This window comes from Chaetura pelagica, unplaced genomic scaffold (genome assembly GCF_000747805.2).
Source record: "Chaetura pelagica isolate M959 unplaced genomic scaffold, ChaPel_1.0 scaffold108, whole genome shotgun sequence".
NCBI classification, from domain to species: domain Eukaryota; kingdom Metazoa; phylum Chordata; class Aves; order Apodiformes; family Apodidae; genus Chaetura; species Chaetura pelagica.
The window spans coordinates 213066-231567 of NW_009970718.1; the positions used below are offsets into that span (position 1 = coordinate 213066).

The following is an 18502-nucleotide window of genomic DNA, read 5'->3' on the forward strand; positions in this document are numbered from 1 at the left end:
GCTCTTCCCCATATTTACAAGTTACTCTGCATAGCAAAAATGTTAACAGCTAAAGCTGGGTGGAAAACCTTGGAAGAAGTATATGAGGGAAATGCTAAGACAGGTGCAAAATGAAAACACAGCACAGAGCACCCACAGTTATCCTCTAAACTCTATGGATAGAAAACCATTTGAATGTATACATAGGCCTACAGACAATTTTGTGACAAATGCGTTTTTGAGAAGGTCTAGAAATCTCTCAAATGGGAAGCTGGGCATTTTCTTTACAGAACAGTGTCAAGAGTTGTTGTAAACTCAATATAATCCCCTTACAGAGTAGGATAGTTGCCATTTTAAGAAAGATGCAGTTGTGAATAAACAGAGGACTGCAATGTTCAGGCCGCTGCTGATGGTTGACTTTGAGGTGCTACAGCTAGTACAAGTTGAGCATTGGAGGTGGAGTGAAAAGTCATGTAAGCTAAGGAACACATCTGGATGTTGGTCAGATGCTTCTGAAGTGCAAAGTATGGCTTTTTTACATCAATGTCACTGAGTAAAAAGGTAGTGTCACAGCCCCAGAGCATACGATGGAATGCAGTTTCACACTGTTCTCAAGGTGGTGTTGTATTTAAGGAATAATGAAACTCCTAATATGAAAAGACAGGAAAATCTAACTCTGTAATTATTTGAAAATCCTGTATCATGATTCATGGGTAGAGATATTTAGTTCAGATGACCTGCACTTGTTTTTAAGTCTGATTTGCAGGTTTCTAAATTTGATTAATTTTTACTTACTTTATTTTACTGTGCAATTTTATTCTCCTTAGGCATTCTTTGTCAAAGAATATGTCTTGAACCATCCAGAAGATGGAGAGAAGATTACACGCTTGAGAGAGCTGATGCTTGAGCAGGTAAAGTGGGGAAAAGACTGACTGGGTGCCCTGCTCAGCTGTTCTAGCTAAAAGCATCCCAAAATAAAATATAGCATCTCAGAGGTTAGTAATTGTCCAGTGGTATTCCATATTTTCTGATAGATTCCAAGTAGACAGCAACTTCCTATACAAGAAGATGTATTGTAGTATTGTTAGTATTTTTCCCTAGTCCTTTTCATCGTTATCTTATCACTTCAAACTATTCTAAATTAAAGACTGAATGAGAGGAAAGCTTTTGTCTTGTGATGATTATACGCAAAAATTTGCAAAACATTTTGCCACTACTATAGAATAAAAAAATCTCATTGAAACATTTGATGACTTCAAATATCTGTCTCATATTTTACCATTACTACAGAACAAATATTTTTCACTGCAAGGTTTAGAATAAGAGGGAAAAAACCCTGAAAAATCTTATTGCAGTGGGAAGAATCTATTAATAATTCCCAAAGTAGGTTGGCAGTAAAATAGACAACAAGTGATAAAACAGGCAAGTATTCTATGATTCTATGATTTTTGTGTTATTTCTGATTTTATTTATAAGACAATGACCTACCAGCCTTAAATATAAAGTGTCTCCATTTGGAAATGCTGAAAAAGAATTTCTTAACAAACAATCTTATTAAGTATTTCACCTCTTTTAACTTTTACCTATCTGTGTTCTATGCAGCATGTTGGATTTTCAAACTTTATTGCCAGCTTGGGATAAAGAGATCAGAGTATTGAAGTTGGAAACTCCCCTTTTTTTTTTTTTTTTGTCAGCATTGTGGTATCTTTTGGACAGATCTTCAGACAGTATAAATTGGAATAGGTTCACTGAACTTATTTAATTTCATTTAGATAATGTATAAGTAATTTACATTACAGTTTTGGTTTTTCAAGCTGTAGTTAATCTCTCCAAACCTTACCATATGAAACTGGAGTTGATACCTTCTTAAGATAGCAGCTAAACTTGGCCTGGCACCCACAAATGATTGATCAGAAAGCGAGGAGCGTTGGGCAGGGCTGAGCTGGCTGTGTGAGTAGGTTGATGCGCTGCAGCCCTGACCTGGGTCAGCCCTGACCTGGGTCATCCCTGCCATGTAGGTGTGTGCCTGCTCACAGGCCACCTGGAAACGTCAGCTTCTAGCTCTCATCCAAAGATATTACAGCATAATTAAGCTATTTTGTTTTTAAATTTATCTGATTCCTTGTGAAACCAATCCAGAATGGTAAATACCCGTGAGTACATTTGAACAAGATCAGAGTTTCAGCAGGGTTATTCTGAAGCATGTCATGTCTTGCATTAAGAATATACATAAAGCCACCACTTCCTGAGGTGTCTGGTGAGTCGGAATAGGAGCAGGAACCATGGACTGTATGGAAAAAATAGTAGTCTCTATTGGATGTGACTGTTGCTGTTGTTTTGTGGTTTTTATAACTATTCTTGTAGAAAACAGCTTTTATTTAGAACTGCTCCTTTGTAAAGCTGCCACTTAGCCAGATTTTTCACTGCATTATCCATAGTGGTTTTTATATTAGAGTCAAATTCACTTAGGCCAAATCTTTGGGAAAACTGAATAGTAAAATGGGAAGAGGCATGAATCCTCTTGTGTATTGCTGGTTTTGGTCTTAGGCCTTGTTTCATTACAGGTCTCTCGGGGATTGAGATAAATGCTTTTAATAAAACATGCATTTTGTTGGATTTTTATTTTTATTAGTATCCTAATTAATGATGAAACCTCAAAGAAAATGGATCAAAGAAATACTTTTCCCCTATATCCTCCTGTCTCTTCTGCAGGCCCAGATTCTAGAATTTGGCTTGGCGGTGCATGAGAAGGTGGTGCCGCAGGACATGAGGCCGTTGCACAAAAAGCTAGTGGATCAGTTCTTTGTGATGAAGTCAAGCTTGGGAATACAGGTACGTGAGCAGGTGCTTGGATAAGCTTGGAGACTGTTTAGCTGCAGTAAGGATTGTTTCATTTTCCCAAGCAAGAAATAGTGACATCTTTTGGTTCTTTGTCTACATTACAACTTGCAGCATTCTTACAGTATCACAAAAGGAATAGGAGCTTACTAAACTTCCCATACAGAGCAGAGAAAAATAGTCACATTTTACTAAAGAGAAATTACCATCAGCAAAAAGTTAAAATATTTTCTTACTAATGATGAAGCTGATCCAAAATGCAGATGTATTTATTAAATTGATATATGTATCTTTAAAAATACTTCATGATATTATGTTCTTTTTAATTAATCTTCTTTTAACAACTCCCCAGGAATTTTCTGCCTGTGTACAAGCTAGCCCTGTTCATTTCCCAAATGGAAGTCCTCGAGTGTGCCGAAATTCCATACCTGTTTCTATGAGCCCGGATGGTGCCAGGGTAATACCGCGCCGCAGGCAAGTTAAATTACTAGAAATTGCTAGATTTTGTTACTCAAGGAAAATGAGCCATAAAATACTTCTCTTGTGTGCACACGTCTTCATGTGGTCTGCCTGAAGTATCTCCAGGCATGAATAGCTGATACTTTTTTTTTTTTTTTTTTTTCCCCCATGCCCCAAATCAAAATTAAACTGTGGAGATAAATAAGCATGTGCTGTTTTCACATGAAAAAGTATGATTGGCAACTAGAGTTAACCATTTTGTATTTCATTATTCTTATAACAGTCCCTTGAGTTATCCAGCTGTCAATCGGTATTCATCCTCATCGCTGTCATCCCAAGCTTCTGCTGAAGTCAGCAATATCACTGGGCAATCAGAAAGCTCCGATGAAGTTTTTAACATGCAGGTACAAATTATTGTCTTTTCTTCAGACTAAACAGAATTTTTCTTACGCAGCTATTTACTAAACTAATACTTCTATTATTTCATTCAGAAATCTCAAATTTATTGCTGATACTTCCTTTTAAAAAACAAATCTTTAAGTGGGCTGTTCACCACCAACAATTTTGTATGTAACTGTTTCTTCTTTAACTTAGAGCATGATTTTTTTACAAAAGTAATAAGCAGCAATGCACTATGATGTGAAGCCATCTGAACTTACTGTCTACTTGTCATGGTTGTGATGTTCTTTTTTTAAAATATATTAATTACATTTCTATTTATTTGTTATTTTACTACATGTTTGTGTAGCTGCATTAGAGATCTTTATACTGATTTGCTATTTTCAAATACTTAGAACTTCCAATTTGTTTGACTAATTTCTTTGTTTTAGTGAAAAGTACGTTATAAAGTTTTGTTTTCCAAACCAGTAAGTGCGATACAGGTAACAACAGCATCTCCTCTATACACAGCCTAGTCCATCTACCTCAAGCCTGAGTTCTACTCATTCTGCTTCACCTAATGTGACCAGTTCTGCTCCCTCCAGTGCCAGAGGTCAGTTCTTGTCTCCCTTGGTAAACCAAATTAAATTATTCTTGATAGATTACACAGAAGAACTTTTGCTTGAAATCACTGGTCAGCCATCAAATGTAGCCAGTTGTGTGAGGAATATGAATTATGGAGGACAGAGCATTTCTTTGTCATCAGCATAAAATTGAATGTCTGAGTTTCACTGCATGCATTTAATCTTTTGACATGTTTATATTCTAGCCTCTCCCCTGTTGTCTGACAAACATAAACATTCCAGAGAAAACTCTTGTCTGTCCCCCAGAGAGAGGCCCTGCAGTGCCATCTACCCTACTCCTTTGGAAACCTCACAGGTAGGAAGCTGAGAGTCCTCTGAACACAAGTAGCTAAGAAGATGATAAAGGCACTTGAACTTGAAGCAGATTCATGCCTTTAATTATCAAGTGTCGGGTTTTTTGTTTTTTTAAGTGAATACTTTAAACTGTTTTACACAAAAGAGATGTGAATAGAATACACAGTGCTTCATCACATCTTCTTGCTTTGTATAGGTTTAGAACTAGTTTTTGGTATCTATCACTGCAGTGAGAGAGAGCTGCAAAGATGTCACTTGTGTGAAATAGCAGTGTGTGTTCAATCCAGGGAAGAAGAAGAGAAACTGTTATCATAGCAGTTGTCCATGTTGACCTCCCCTTTATTCCTTCTGAAATGGCTAATCCTACCCACTATACAATAATAACCCACTTCATGTGGCAATTCCTGTTTTTCAAGGTAGTTTCAGTAAAGAAAGAAATTTTGTTAGTCCAGATAAAAGAATAAGTTGAGTTCTTACCTAAAATTACATTTACACAGCTGTCTATGAAGCTCCTCTCTTTTGAGGTATCTAAAATGCAAAATGAGCTTGGTGAACTGACCAATTTTTGAATCCTTATTTCATCTTTTCTTCTTAATGGACCTATTTTCTGAAAGTGCTTTTCTTCAACCCAATTGCAGTTTAAATCTGTGCCTTCACACAAGGCACCTCTTGCTGAAATTGAGAAAGATGAGTACATAAGTACTCAACGATAACTACAGTGTGCAAGGCCCTCCTCAACACTCATTTCAGCCAGAATTTTTGCCTTTGATAAAAAACAACTTGCTAGTCCGGGATCCTTTATTTTAGAAATTATTAGTTGGTTTCTTTTTAGTTCTGTTCTTGTCCCTTGTTTCTTCATTTATTCAATTGGCTCTTGATTTAGGTTTTTCCTCTTTTCCAAGTCCTCATGCTGTTAGTGAGCACTTAAGTAATGGCGAAGTTTAACCAGACTTAAGGTCAGTTCTCAGGAACTACTTACTGATACATCTACTGGGCATTTTCTCAGTGGTAGTGGAGCCAAACCAACCTACAGGAAAGACCAGGAGATATTCTTACAATAAAGCAGTCTTACAGTTTGCCGCAAAGAAAAAATTGTCCCATTTCTGCTCCCAGACTACAAACTCTTGCTTTGCCAAGTGGAATGCGACTTCTACTCCCCACTCTACCCGAGACTCGATAAGGGAGGCTGAGGAGCTCGTAGGCCCAGTCTCCACTCTCTCTGAGATTCGCCCAGCAGGAAAATCTTCCAATCTGTCTCTACCCTCAGTGTACCAAGAGAGGGTAAGTAGAAAATTAACTTGCTCCTACAGTGACATATGTTTCAAAGGTGAGATGGTCTGACAGTTTCTTTCTGCCCTCATAACCACAAATGAGGATGTATCTTGCTGGAGAAAGGTGCAGTTTCTTTCTCTGCTGCTCTATTCCCCAAGCAGTAGAAATGGACTGTGATCAGAAACAAAATTCTGATTCTCTGCCTTCTCATGAAGAAGGGAAAAAGAAATCCTCAAGACAATTGTAATGAGATATCTTGGAGATACTTGCAACTCTCATGAGAATTTAGATGCCCAAACTGTTCCTTGTTCTTTCTATTTTTATTCTAACACTTGTTAACATCAAAAGCCTTGGCTGGAGCTTCACACTAAGTTAATGAGGAATGGACCACCCATTTATGGCAATCTTTGTTACAGCTTTAACAAATGCTATTTTCACAACAGTTTTTCATCCAGGAAAGATGAAATGCACAGTCAAATTCCTGCACTTCAAGTCCAAATCAAGTCATTTCAGGCCATAGCTACCTCAGCTACCTCATTTGAGGAAGTTTGATGGACTTCATAGAACAAGACCACAGCAGTACTACATCCACTTCCCCCATTGAAATTGCTGCTCAAGTTTATCTATGTACAGCTGTTTTCAGTTGGCATCCATTTGTGCTTTCTTTTTGATCTCTGGCTGAGCGATTGTAGTGTGTCTCTCCAGCTCTTCCCATGCTCTGAAGATGATGAATGCCTGCTGTCATTGACTGATCAACAAGCCGCCTTTGGTTTTTCACTCTTATTTTTCCTAGTGGAGCTTTTTTGGCGTTTTTTTAGTGTTTCATTAAACATCCTGTGATTGCTCTTGTTCTTCTGTATGGTTTTATATTTCATTATTTTAGTATGTCCTTGTTTCTCTGTATTTCATTCAGCTTTTGTCTCTTTATCTCCTCATATTTCAGTTGCTTCTTTAGCTTTTGCTCTTTACCTTCACAACAGGAAACAGACTGCAATGGTTGCCTTCCAGATCCTAGTGCACTACAGACTCACTGGGCAGTGAACATTCAATCCAGACCAGGGAGGGACATATGATCACATTTTCTGTCACATTAAGTACACGTGTATATAAACCACCTCGGTTTAATGGTAACTCCAGGAAAACAGATATTATCTGATACAGTGTGACTCTAGTACAGAGTAGATAGGCAACCCTAGAGTAGCTCAAATCTACCAAAGCATTCTCTTTATGAGATGTTTTAAGTCAATTTGAGTTGACCAAGTATTTATTCCTCACTTTGTAACATGGAACTGCAACATGTTAGATCACTGTTGATTACTTTGCAGATGATTTTGCCATCTTGTGGAACCACATCAGTTCCACATCATAGTGCCTCGCTGACTTGACATGGTCCTCTGTGAACACTGGAAGGAGATACAAGAATGGAATTCAGTTTGATTTGGATTTCACCAAATGTCTGATCTTGATTTTACTATTTCTTTAAAAAAAGTTAGGAGAAAAAGTAAAGTTCATCTGTTCTTATTTTCTTTTGAAAGTACATCTGAATTACTTAACTGTATGCCTTTTACATCTATTATCAAGATAAACTAGTGACCCATACACTATTTCAGTGCTGCCAAAATAAATTACTAGTGGAATTTTAGAATAGTTTCATAAATTTACTGTGATTTTTTTTTTTAATGAATATTCAGAAAAGGGAAGATAAACAGACTTTATGTATCAACTTTTATCCACAAGAGAAGTAAGAATGCTGCTGCAAAAAAAGGCAGGCTTGAAAATAACACATAATGCTCTTCTACAGTAACAGCCATTTCACTTGAATCTTATGAAACACTAGATGTTATTCAGATCCTAATTTTGTAGTGAAATTATTGCAGATCTATCCCTGCACTTGTTTAGTAATCTATCAAAGTATCACATGAGGAACAAGCCTTATTTTTTTTGGAGGGTGAGCTCTAAACTGTCAGAGCTCAGTACATAATAATCTCTCTGATTCCAGCCTGATTCCAGCATGTACAGTTTTCAGAGAACTAGTCTCCTCCCTATTTGTATGCATATATTTTTATTAAACTATGTTCTTAGGTGATTGTTTATCTACCTCCAAAGTAGATCTGTGTGGTGGAGATAATAAAAGATACTTGTTTTCTTAAAAGCTACTGAAATACAACAGCAGCTATGCATAACCCCTGCTGTTCTCAATTTACAGAGAATGCTTTTTAATCATATTGGAGACGGTGCTTTGCCACGAAGTGATTCCAATCTGCCTGGCTCTGACAAAGGTGGGTGGAAATGCTGTACCATACCAGTCTTGGAAGCAATGAAAATATACTGCATCTCTCATATTCCTGTAGAATGTTAATGTTTTTGAATGTATATTGTAATCTCCAAGTTACAAAACATTCTAACTAAATGACACTTTTAACACTTGAAGTTTCAAAGCACTTTCCAAAAAAAAAAAAAGGGGGTAACGTGGTGTTTGTTTGAACTGGATGTTGCACTCAGAAGGGCCCAGAAGTTTGCATGAAGGGGGTGATGGAGCAGCAAGTTGCAACAGGCTTCCTGTGAGAGCTGTCCTGTCTGCTTCTCAGGAGAGTTACGGGGTGGTGAGCTGTCATGAGCTTCTGGAAGCTGGTGCAGAGAAAAAGCTTAAGAGATGGATAGAGTCCTGAAGTTTGGTACCTCCAAGTCCTCGTTACCAAATATACATCTCAGTGCTTTTGGTTACACTTTAATGGAAGAAAAATACCAGTTTGTGGTTTGTTGGGGTTTTGTTGTTTGTTTGTTTTTCGTTAGAACAAATGAGAAACCTATGGATTTCCATAGACAAAATCTTACGCGTGGAGAGATTCAATATCATTGGCACGGTTGCTGTGCCACGATTTCATTATGTGCTCCACATCCATAATGTGCTCCATCATTTCATTATATGGTGCCCTGTGTGGTACCTTGAATAAAGGATGCTGTAAAATGTGTATTGGAAAGAAATATTTTAATAATATACTGTAACAAAAACGGACCAGGAATCAGATTTTCATCAGTACAAGCATTTTTGTGTCCAAGTTTCTATGAAAGCTCAAGTGTGGAATTTTTCACAGGGCTGAAAAACATATGAAATAACTTAACATGGAAATGGCAGTTATTTTCCACTGGCCTATGCAGCCAAGTACATTACAGCATTATTAAAATAAAATACTATCTCCTGTGGACTTTAAGAGTCCACAGACCTGACTACTTGGATGACTTAAAACAAAAACTGGCTTGTAAAGAGATTGAGGCATTTGTACTCAAGTTTGCTGCCAAGTAATTTTTTGGATGAAGGCAAAACACTAGGTGACAGCCTACAGTAAAAAGTAAACAATGTACTGCATATTTTGGCAATAAAAGAAAGCAAAATGATACTCTAGAAAATAGATTATTCTGTGCACTGTTCTCAGGGTCAACTAATGTGCAATTATACTGTAACAATATTGATACAATGCCACAAGACTGTGACATAAGCAGATAAGAAGGAAACTGTCAAGGCAAGGTGAGGTTTGAGGATCTGAAAGTGGGATGGTATTTTTGGTGATGGATTTGGGGTGTGGATTTTTGGCGGAAAGAGGAGAAGGCAGGTTTTTTCCACTTTTTTACAGGATATGCACAAAAGATTGTGGGGTTTAAGTCAGCTTTTGTCCTATGTTAAATGCCCTATCTTTCTGTTTATCTGACTTGTTTCCAGTATTGGTGGCTCCTTGATAACACAGGATAATCTAGTTCTACTTAAGGAAGCTGTTCCAGGCCTTCTGGGATAATTCAGTTATAAAGTTATAAAATGTGGTAAAAGTCACACAGACAAATACAAGAGCCAGTTTTACACATCAAGGTAATAGTTCAAATTGACCAAGCAGATTCTTGACCATTGCTACAAACAGCATATATAAATTTTCTTACTCCACAGTAATTTTTTCATGTAATTTTTTTTTCCTGATACCTTAATTTCTTTCAATTTTTACTCCCTCAATTTTGTTCCCTTCTTTCTACCTTCTTCCAATTCTGAACTGTCGCCTATGCAGGCAACATATGACTTAGCACTGAAAGCTTTTAGAGGGAGGCTGATTGGAATTTGGCAAGTTCCTTTCTCTAGTTCCTTCTGGATATAAAATGAGTTAATGGAAATGGTCTGTTTGCCTTTGCCTAGAAACCTTTAAACTGGAGTCTGGTGCATCAAGAAACTGAATATACTAACAGGCTTCAAGCTTAGCTCCTCCTGTGGCTGGGTTTGCAGGGCACCGGAGTGCTATCTCAGTTGCTTATTTTCATGGATTGTCCCCAGTGCAATACAGTCACAAACTGACCTGATGGCCAGATGCATGCATCTGGTTTATTTAAGAGCTTTTCAAATGCTGATGTAATCATGAGAGCTTTTCAGTCAGGCTTGTTAGGTTGTTTAACATTTTCACTCTGTATTTTTACCCTCATGGGTAAAGCCAGAGACCTCCAAGTGTTGAGGCTTATGCCAGATTTTTCATTCTCTTCCAGTTGTAAACACCACCCCTAGCAGCTGGAGCCTGGACAGTGGGAAGGAAGCCAGAAACACATCAGAAAGTGGAAAGCTTATATCTCCTCCTGTACCACCAAGACCTGCACAGACTGGTGAGTTAATGGACATTTCAGGCTAAGCTCCAGAAGAAAACTGATTTACTTGAGGACTTAGGTTTTTCCCATTCTGATTAATGTTTAACCTCTTAGGCAGGTTAATTTATAATTTGATTACTTACATGAGTGGCTGTAGAACTGCCTCCACAGGTATTTTCATCTCATTAATTCTCTCTATAGCCTTCTACCTCCAATGCTCTGGCTCTTCACTTGTTGACTGAATACTTTGAGGCAACTCATGCTGGTACCAGGACGTATGATCAAATTTAAATTTTTTACTTATGATAATTGGAGTTTAGCAGTCAGAAATTATCATCAGCCACAAAGAATCTTACTGGCCAGAAAATACACAATACTGTGACCAGTTTGCCTTTCAAAAGTTTATTTTCCATTTAAAGGAAATGCTGCTTAAGTGATACTAAAACCATAATTGTTCTCAAAGGAGTCAAGTCAATTTTTGTGTTTTAGATTTATGCCTCAAAGTATGTCTAGGCACATTTACAGTATATTTACAGATAAATATATAAGTACATTATGTGTTGTCTTTTCTTCTTGTTTCACATACAAATACATAATGTATTTCTTAAAGAGAAGGAGAAAAGTTATACTGGCTTTTTTTTGAATCCTGTTATCATTTGGTAGGATATAAAGCAATTTACAGTGATATAAAACTTGTCAGAGAAGATGGATGCAGAAATGTCTTATACTTTATTAGTTTTACTGCAAGATAATCCTGAGAACAAAGCCAAATAAAATCTCTAAAACTACCCACAGCCATTGGCCAAGTACTTAGAGGGAACCAGGGACAATGCTTGTGTATAGACTGATCTCCTGTCCACTTTGAAAGATTTCTTAGTGAAAATTGTAATGCCAGGAGTGCACTGAAATCTTTCTGACTTTACAGCATCACCAGCAAGACACGTAGCCTCTGTTTCCCCTTCTCCTGCTGGCAGATCACCAATGAAGGTAATGTCTTATTGCAGTGAATCGCCTTTGTGGGATTATTATGGTTGTATGTGTTGTCAGGTAGGTAATATATATTTAATAGATATTATTTGGGATTATATTATGTTTTCATTTTATTATTCTATGCCTATACAAAAGCAACTCCCAAGAGTCAGTAGCCTTAACAATTACAGCAGCTCTGAGGATTTTCAAAACTGCAGGCAAGAAACCTAATCTTTAGACTCTTTAGCCTCTCAATATTGGGTCTCTCACCTATGTGGATAATCAAGCTCACCTGAGTCAGTGAACAGAAGGAAGTGTAAGAAAGAAATGTAAGAGGTGCTTAGTAATGCACCTGAGTCCAGATTTCTGTCTCCAACAGTGGCCAAAGAGGGAGGAGATGCCAGCTAAGGAGAACCTGTGGTGGAACCTGTTCCTTTTACTCCTCTAGCATTCAGAGCCATTGGATTAGAGGAAAGGTTAGAGAGTAATCCCTGCTTTGGTAATTTCAATATCCATTTCCTCTGCAGAATGATCCTGTGAGGTTGTTTAAGAAGCTGGAAGTAGTTTGAAGCCTGACAGTAGGAAACATTAAGTGCAGGCTGTGAATAGGCATTGGTTCTTCTCTGACAGATAAATCCAGTAGTGACTGGGGATCCAGGCTTAACTGCACAGATTTCATTTCTGTTTTGAGATAAATTTGAATGTATTGATACCCACTTATTGCACAACAGCTTATTAGTTAGAAAACTTGACCAGGAAATCTGTGTCTTCCACAGCACTGGAGGACACAAACACACAGCCTTCATATTCCGCGCAAAGCCTGGTATTGACAGGCACACTGTTAGTGTTGGAGGTAGGCTCTGCCGCCCCAGTGACTTGCAGGTAATTCTGCATCCAGAAATATGACGGTAAACAGATGGAAGGAGACCAAATGGAAAGCAGCATGACTGGTTGTTGTGGTTTGAGCCTAACACAACAACCAGTCCCATGGCCACTCACTCAACTTCTTCCCCCCACCTCCTTCCCCTTCCCCACCCCACACACACACACTGGGATGGGGAGGACAAAGGCCAACTAGAAGCTCATGGGTTGAGACAAAGGACAAGGAGGGTTCTTCACCAATTAAGGTCCTGACCAAAGCAGACTCAACATGGAAAAAAAATAGTAATTTAATTTCACACTAATAAAATTCACACTGGACACAGACAACACAAAGAGCAGTGATTGCATATGTTATCCTATCCTTCCCTTCTTCCCGGGCCCTTTGTTCCTGATTTCTCCACCTCCTTCCCCCCAGTGGCACAGGGAAACAGGGGGTGGGATTTAGAGGAAGTCTGTAGTCCTGCTGCTCCTTCCTCCTCAGAAAGGATTCCTCACAGTCCTCCCCTGCTTTCCTACGGGGTCCCTCCCATGGGAGAGAGTCCTCCATTAACCTCTACTTCATGAGTCCTTCCCATGAGGTCCGGAGCTGCTCCAGCCTGGGCTTCCCACAGAGTTGTGGGCTGCTTTGGAAACAGTCACCTCCCCTGGCACCAGGGCCTTCCGCAGCTGCGTAATCAAGTCCACTGGCAGCAGATCCAAGTTCACCCCTCCTGGTGCCTTCAGGGAATGTTCCACCACGTTCCTCCATGAATGCAGGGGGACAGCTGCCATCTCACCATGGGTTGCAGGGAAACTTCTGTTTGAGCACCTTCTTCACCAGGATCTTCACTGCAGCACTGCCTTTCACCTCTCCAGAACAGCTCTACTTTCTTAACTTCTCTTGCTCTGCTCAGGTCTTACATCAGTTCTTTCATATGTTAATTGCTGAGGTGCATCTATTGTCCCTCTAATGGCTCCTTGGCTGGTTTTGCAGCAGGGGCAGCTCTTCAGCTTCTTACCAGAGCCACCCGTGAATGCTGCAGAGAAAGTGGCACCCCAAAATGCCTCCCCTTGAGGTCCTTAATCACAAGTCCACAGTCATTCTCCCATTTGGCTTCCCAAGAGCCTGTAACATTTCCACTTGTAGCTGCACAGTGGTCCAGGTTCAACACAGAGCAATTGGGCTGGCCATCAGAGTGCCCTGTAGTGCTTCTACCATATAATACCTTCTGCTGAAGTGAGCACCAATCCCAGGTTTCACACTAGATGCTTACTAGGAAGCTCTTCAGAGCAATAGAACCATGTGAAAAAGGTGAGTGACTCTTCCTTCTTTCCTGAACGGACTCAGCACTGATTGTTTTCAAGGGTATTTCAAACTCATCCCAACATTTTCCTCTAAAGGCCTGGACAGAATGTAAGTATTTTACAGCCAAAGTCTGGATTGCTGCTTGGGAGAAGAATGCTGGCCCAGAATACTTCTGAGAGTTGTTGGATCTCACTTCAAGCATCCATGAATTTCCAGACTGTTTTGATGTCTAGACGATTGCTCACTACTGGTACAAGTAGTCTGCACTGCTGTCAGGAACCAAGTGCTTATACCTGCTCAACTCCTAAATTTAAGCAGGCAGGGATTACACATATTTGCTCTTGCTCTGAATGAGAAAAGCAAAGGTCCTAAATCTTATCTATGGTCACTTAATCCAAGTGTCAGCTGTTCTTGGAACTTGAACCAATTACATAGTTCAGTTGAAAACCTTGACCCTCAGCTTTTGGCTTGGGGGGAGGGGAATGTGGTTGCAGCTTCCTCACATACAAAGAATTGGAAGCTGAAACAAGTAGTTCAACAGGCTCCTCACAATGTCTGAAATGTCTTCGGCACTTGCTCTGTGTTTTCCTTAGCTGCATCCAGGACTCAAATTTTAGCCTTTGATCCAACTGTTATGTGCTGCCAGAGAAGACTATCTTAGTACAAAACCCACTGATGTAAATGAAGATTTTTTTCCATTGTTCTCAGTGTGCTGTGGATCCAGTCCTAGATGAATACCTAAGATTATCTCAACTTCATAAAGTCAGTGCTGTCAGCTCTATACACCCATGTCCTCTTTTCCTCACCTTCTCACCCTTTTGTTGCATGGCAAACATGTCAAGCTGAGCGTCAACCAATCTGTCAAGAATTGGGATGAGAAATTTGTCTTTAACATGATTTCCCCATCCCTTTTTTAAGCCTGTGCTGGAGGCTGTTAACTCTAGATTGTCTCAGATGGCTCCAGTCAAAATTAGGTATGTTGCAAAAACTTCTCAACTTGCAAAGTATGGTCTGACCTTTTCAGTTGAAGTTGCTTCACTAGAGTAGGACTGCTCAGTGGTTTTAGGTCAAGCTTCACTGTTCTCACCTTTTCTTTCTCATCCCTGTTGTTGCTGCTCCCCACAGACCTGCTGGGCTGCTGGTGCCACCGTTACCAACCTCTGCCCTCAGCTGAACCCTTGTTTTGTGTTTCATGCAAGAAACAGTGTACCCAAGGAATGCATAAGGGGGGGGGGCAGGAACTGCAGTTCAAAATGCCATTTGCAGCAGCAGTAGCAGTAGCGATGTCTCATCTCCTGCTATCCTGCTGCTGGCCTGGAACAGCCAGAGGAGATGCAGGGCTGGATGGGGCTGGGGCTGGTGGTGGCTGTTAGCTTGGCATCTGCTCTGCCCTTCACCTCCCGCACTGGTGTGCTGGCACAGATTGGAAGTGATGCCACGGTGTAAATGCACTTTTCACTGCATGACGCTGCACTAAAACCTTTGGGAAATGAACTTGGAGCATGCGAGGCTGAAATAGCAGCAGCGAGTGGGTTGCAAGTCCTGTGCTTTGGCATTAGGGGGCAGGGCACCACCAGGTACCTGCCGTTTGGAGTTACGAGTGTCAAAGCTGGGAAAATTCAAGGGTCATTTTAAAGGCTTCGAGATTTTTCCAGAGTAGTATGGTAGTAAGATGACATTTAAATACAGTTTCATTTCCACTTAGCATGAATAGTAATGGCATGAACACTGTTTAAGGTGTATCTGGGCACTCTTGAAATGAGCTGCTCATTGGTTTCTTACTGGATCTTAATTAAAACAGGGACACAACTGTTTATGTTTATTGAGCCTCTGAATCCGTGAGCTGTATCATCTGTGTGTTTTCAGTCAGAACGTGGAAATGCTCTCCCTCGTTTACTCCAGGTAAATTCTTCTTCTGCCCTTTCTTTCGAGCAGGGGTCTGTGCAATCGTTCACACCGTCTCCAGTGGAGTATCATTCCTCGGGGCTCATATCCAACTCCCCGGTGCTGTCTGGGAGTTACAGCAGTGGCATCTCTTCACTCAGCCGATGTAGCACATCAGAGACATCGGGCTTTGAAAGCCAAGGCAGTGAAACAACAGTGACTGTCCCGAGCTACAGTGTTTCTGAGGAGCCTGTGAGAAAAGAAAGTAAAACTCCGCCGCCTTACAGCGTGTACGAGCGGACTTTGAAGCGCCCCGTTCCTCTACCTCACAGCCTCTCCATCCCACCCGCCACCGACGCGCCGGCACTGCCACCCAAGCCGCAGCTGGTCCGGCCCAACAACCTGGAAAACAGCAGCAGGAGGACTGAGCAGGTTCCCCGGCCCAGGCCTCTGCCCCGCAAAGTCTCTCAGCTATGAGAAGTCACTTTTATCTTTAATTGCAACCCATTATTTACCGTTTGAGAAATAATATTTTTTTTTTTAAAACGGTAAAACACATTTAGTTAGGCACTTTAATATTTCACCAACCTTTTCTTTTGAGTAATTTGGAAAGGCTTACTAATTCTATGTTGCACATTTGAAATGAAATTACTAATTTAGGTTGCCAGATACTACAGGAAGCATGAATGAGAGGATTTTTTATTATTATTTCATGGTGGTGAATACTGATAAATGCTTTTATTTGTACTTTATTTAAAAAATTAAATCTAAAACCCTACAAGTCTCATCTGAGTTAGCCAAAAGCTTCTTAAAAATATAGAATATACTGACTGGATCTTTACTACTAGAGATAAATGCACGCTTTCTAACAAAGTAGTCTGTAGACTAGGATGTTTCTGCAAGTAGGCTGAAAGTTGTTTTTCTTATCCAATGAACAGGTTGGTCATTTCACATGTCTGTGGAAAAACAGATATAATGCAAGTTACTGCAGAGAACTGTTGTAAGAATGTGGTTTGGAATTTTTGAGGCATACACTTGGTTTATGTTATTTTTAAGATGGAAAAACACCTGTATTTCATTCAGTGTAGAGCACCATTCTGGTGACTCTTGATAAGGTTTTGTGCCATTAGTATATTACTGTACCTGACACATCCTTTTCTTTTTGAGGTGCAATTTACTTCTTCCAGTTAATTTCTTTGTGTGCTTTGGTTTTGTTTTTTAAAAAAGCAAGCCATTTGGTTCTCTGATGGTTCTGAAAGTGTGCATGTATTTCATGTACAAATGAAATGTTGATTTAACTTTTGTACAAGGATCAGTACTGACTAGTACCAAGGCAATACACAAATTTTTTAAAATACAAAGTACTGGATATTGATCAATGCATCTTAAAAGCTAATTGCAAAGTTTATTGGTAATTCTGTAAAAACCTAGCAAAAATTCTGAGTAGCTCTTTGGATGTGTATGGACCAGTGGAGTCAGGTTTTGGATTTGCTTTTTAGCTTGAGTTCTTCGCTATCGTCTTTATGTCAGAGAATGGTGTTTGGCCTTAGGTTGTATCTTAGTGACTGGCATCTGAAGAGCTCTGGAAAACTAATGCGAAGCCACAGGAATGTGGAGGGGGGGGAAAGCACCTTCTGTATGTATTTTTTGTATCCTCTTTCTTTTACTGACTGTTTAACATATGCTTGGGAACAGGTGTGTGGACTGCATTTTAAATCATGCTGTTAAAAATATTCTCCCTCTTTTGTTGGGAAGCTCATGTTGATTTTAGCTGTGTTTGATTTGTTGATAGTTTAACTGGAAGAAAGTGACCACTTTTTATATTCTCTCAATTAAACCTTCAGCAGTTACAAGCTGTTGATGGATAGTTATAGAGGTTTTCTATAATAAATGTTCAAGTATTTTTGTACATAATTGGTAAATTTTAATAAGGAGTGTACCATTATGTGAAAAAGAAGCAAACAGTTGTGTATGCAGTAAGATTGTTATAATTATGCCAAATACTTTATGTATGGAAAAAAGAATATTTGTAAATATGTGCTTTTAACAATAATTCTGCCATATTGACTTTACAATTTTGAATGTCAGAAAAAATTAATATATGTTAAAATATTTATGTTTTAGTTAAAGTATTAATAACTTGAAAAGGAACATATGAATTTTAGCTTTGTGTCTTGCTGATTTCAAAGTCTGAAATTCCTTGAACGAGCTCATGCTTTCTACTATAACATTTTTGTGTCTGTAACCACATCATAAAAAGTGTAGAAGGTTACACATTTATGCTGATATAAAGAGGTAATGCCTGACATTTAAATAAGGTGTCACAAGTAAGATAACAAAGCTGCTTTTAAATTTTTTTTCACCCCTGTGCAGTTTAATAGATTTTGTTGCCTAGTGCTTGAGCACAGTATGAATCAGTGTTATTTGCTCCTGAAGCTATTCTTTTTTATTTCTGGCAGTGAGCAGAGTTGATTACTTTATCATTTGCGTGCATTACTGAAATCAGCTTTGCAGCAAAAAAATTCATGAAGATTCTGTTTACCTAGACACTCATATTGGTTGCTGCATAATGTTAATGTGGAATAAAAGGACTTGATTAATCTCCAAAGTACAACTTTTTTTCTACAGAATGAGAGATGATAATTCAATTTGTCATTAAATTAAAATTCTGATTCCTTGTCTTGCTAAATCCAGTTTTCATTCTGTTAAAAATTTCCTGACAGATCTGTTTTTCTCCCTATTTGGATCCATGACTGCTTTGTGAAATAATGTGGAGAGTATTGACCTGCTTCTCTGAACAAGTGGAGAATGTAAATTTACTAGGAGAGTTCACTGTAAATTAACCTGCATGAGCGCTCTGTTTTTATAACCATGACATAAGGAATACCCTGAATGATAGCAGATGGTGTAAAATTGACAGAGTACTCTAAAACTGAGCTGACACATTTTCTGCTTAGCCAGTTTTGACAAATTGATTCTGTAGATCAGCTTTTCAACCTGATTT

General features: G+C 39.1%; 1 protein-coding gene across 1 annotated transcript in view; it reads left to right on the plus strand.

Moving 5' to 3' along the window:
- The window catches only part of DOCK4 (dedicator of cytokinesis 4), a 172069-nt gene extending 156094 nt beyond the window's left edge, over window positions 1–15975 (plus strand). The window contains exons 46-55 of the mRNA XM_010006294.1: window positions 807–890; window positions 2692–2811; window positions 3170–3291; window positions 3560–3680; window positions 4186–4267; window positions 4484–4593; window positions 8071–8143; window positions 10383–10496; window positions 11404–11465; window positions 15550–15975. Of these exons, the coding sequence (XP_010004596.1) occupies window positions 807–890; window positions 2692–2811; window positions 3170–3291; window positions 3560–3680; window positions 4186–4267; window positions 4484–4593; window positions 8071–8143; window positions 10383–10496; window positions 11404–11465; window positions 15550–15975 (1314 nt within the window). The remainder of the gene's footprint in view (window positions 1–806; window positions 891–2691; window positions 2812–3169; window positions 3292–3559; window positions 3681–4185; window positions 4268–4483; window positions 4594–8070; window positions 8144–10382; window positions 10497–11403; window positions 11466–15549) is intronic.
- Window positions 15976–18502: the final 2527 nt, after the last annotated feature.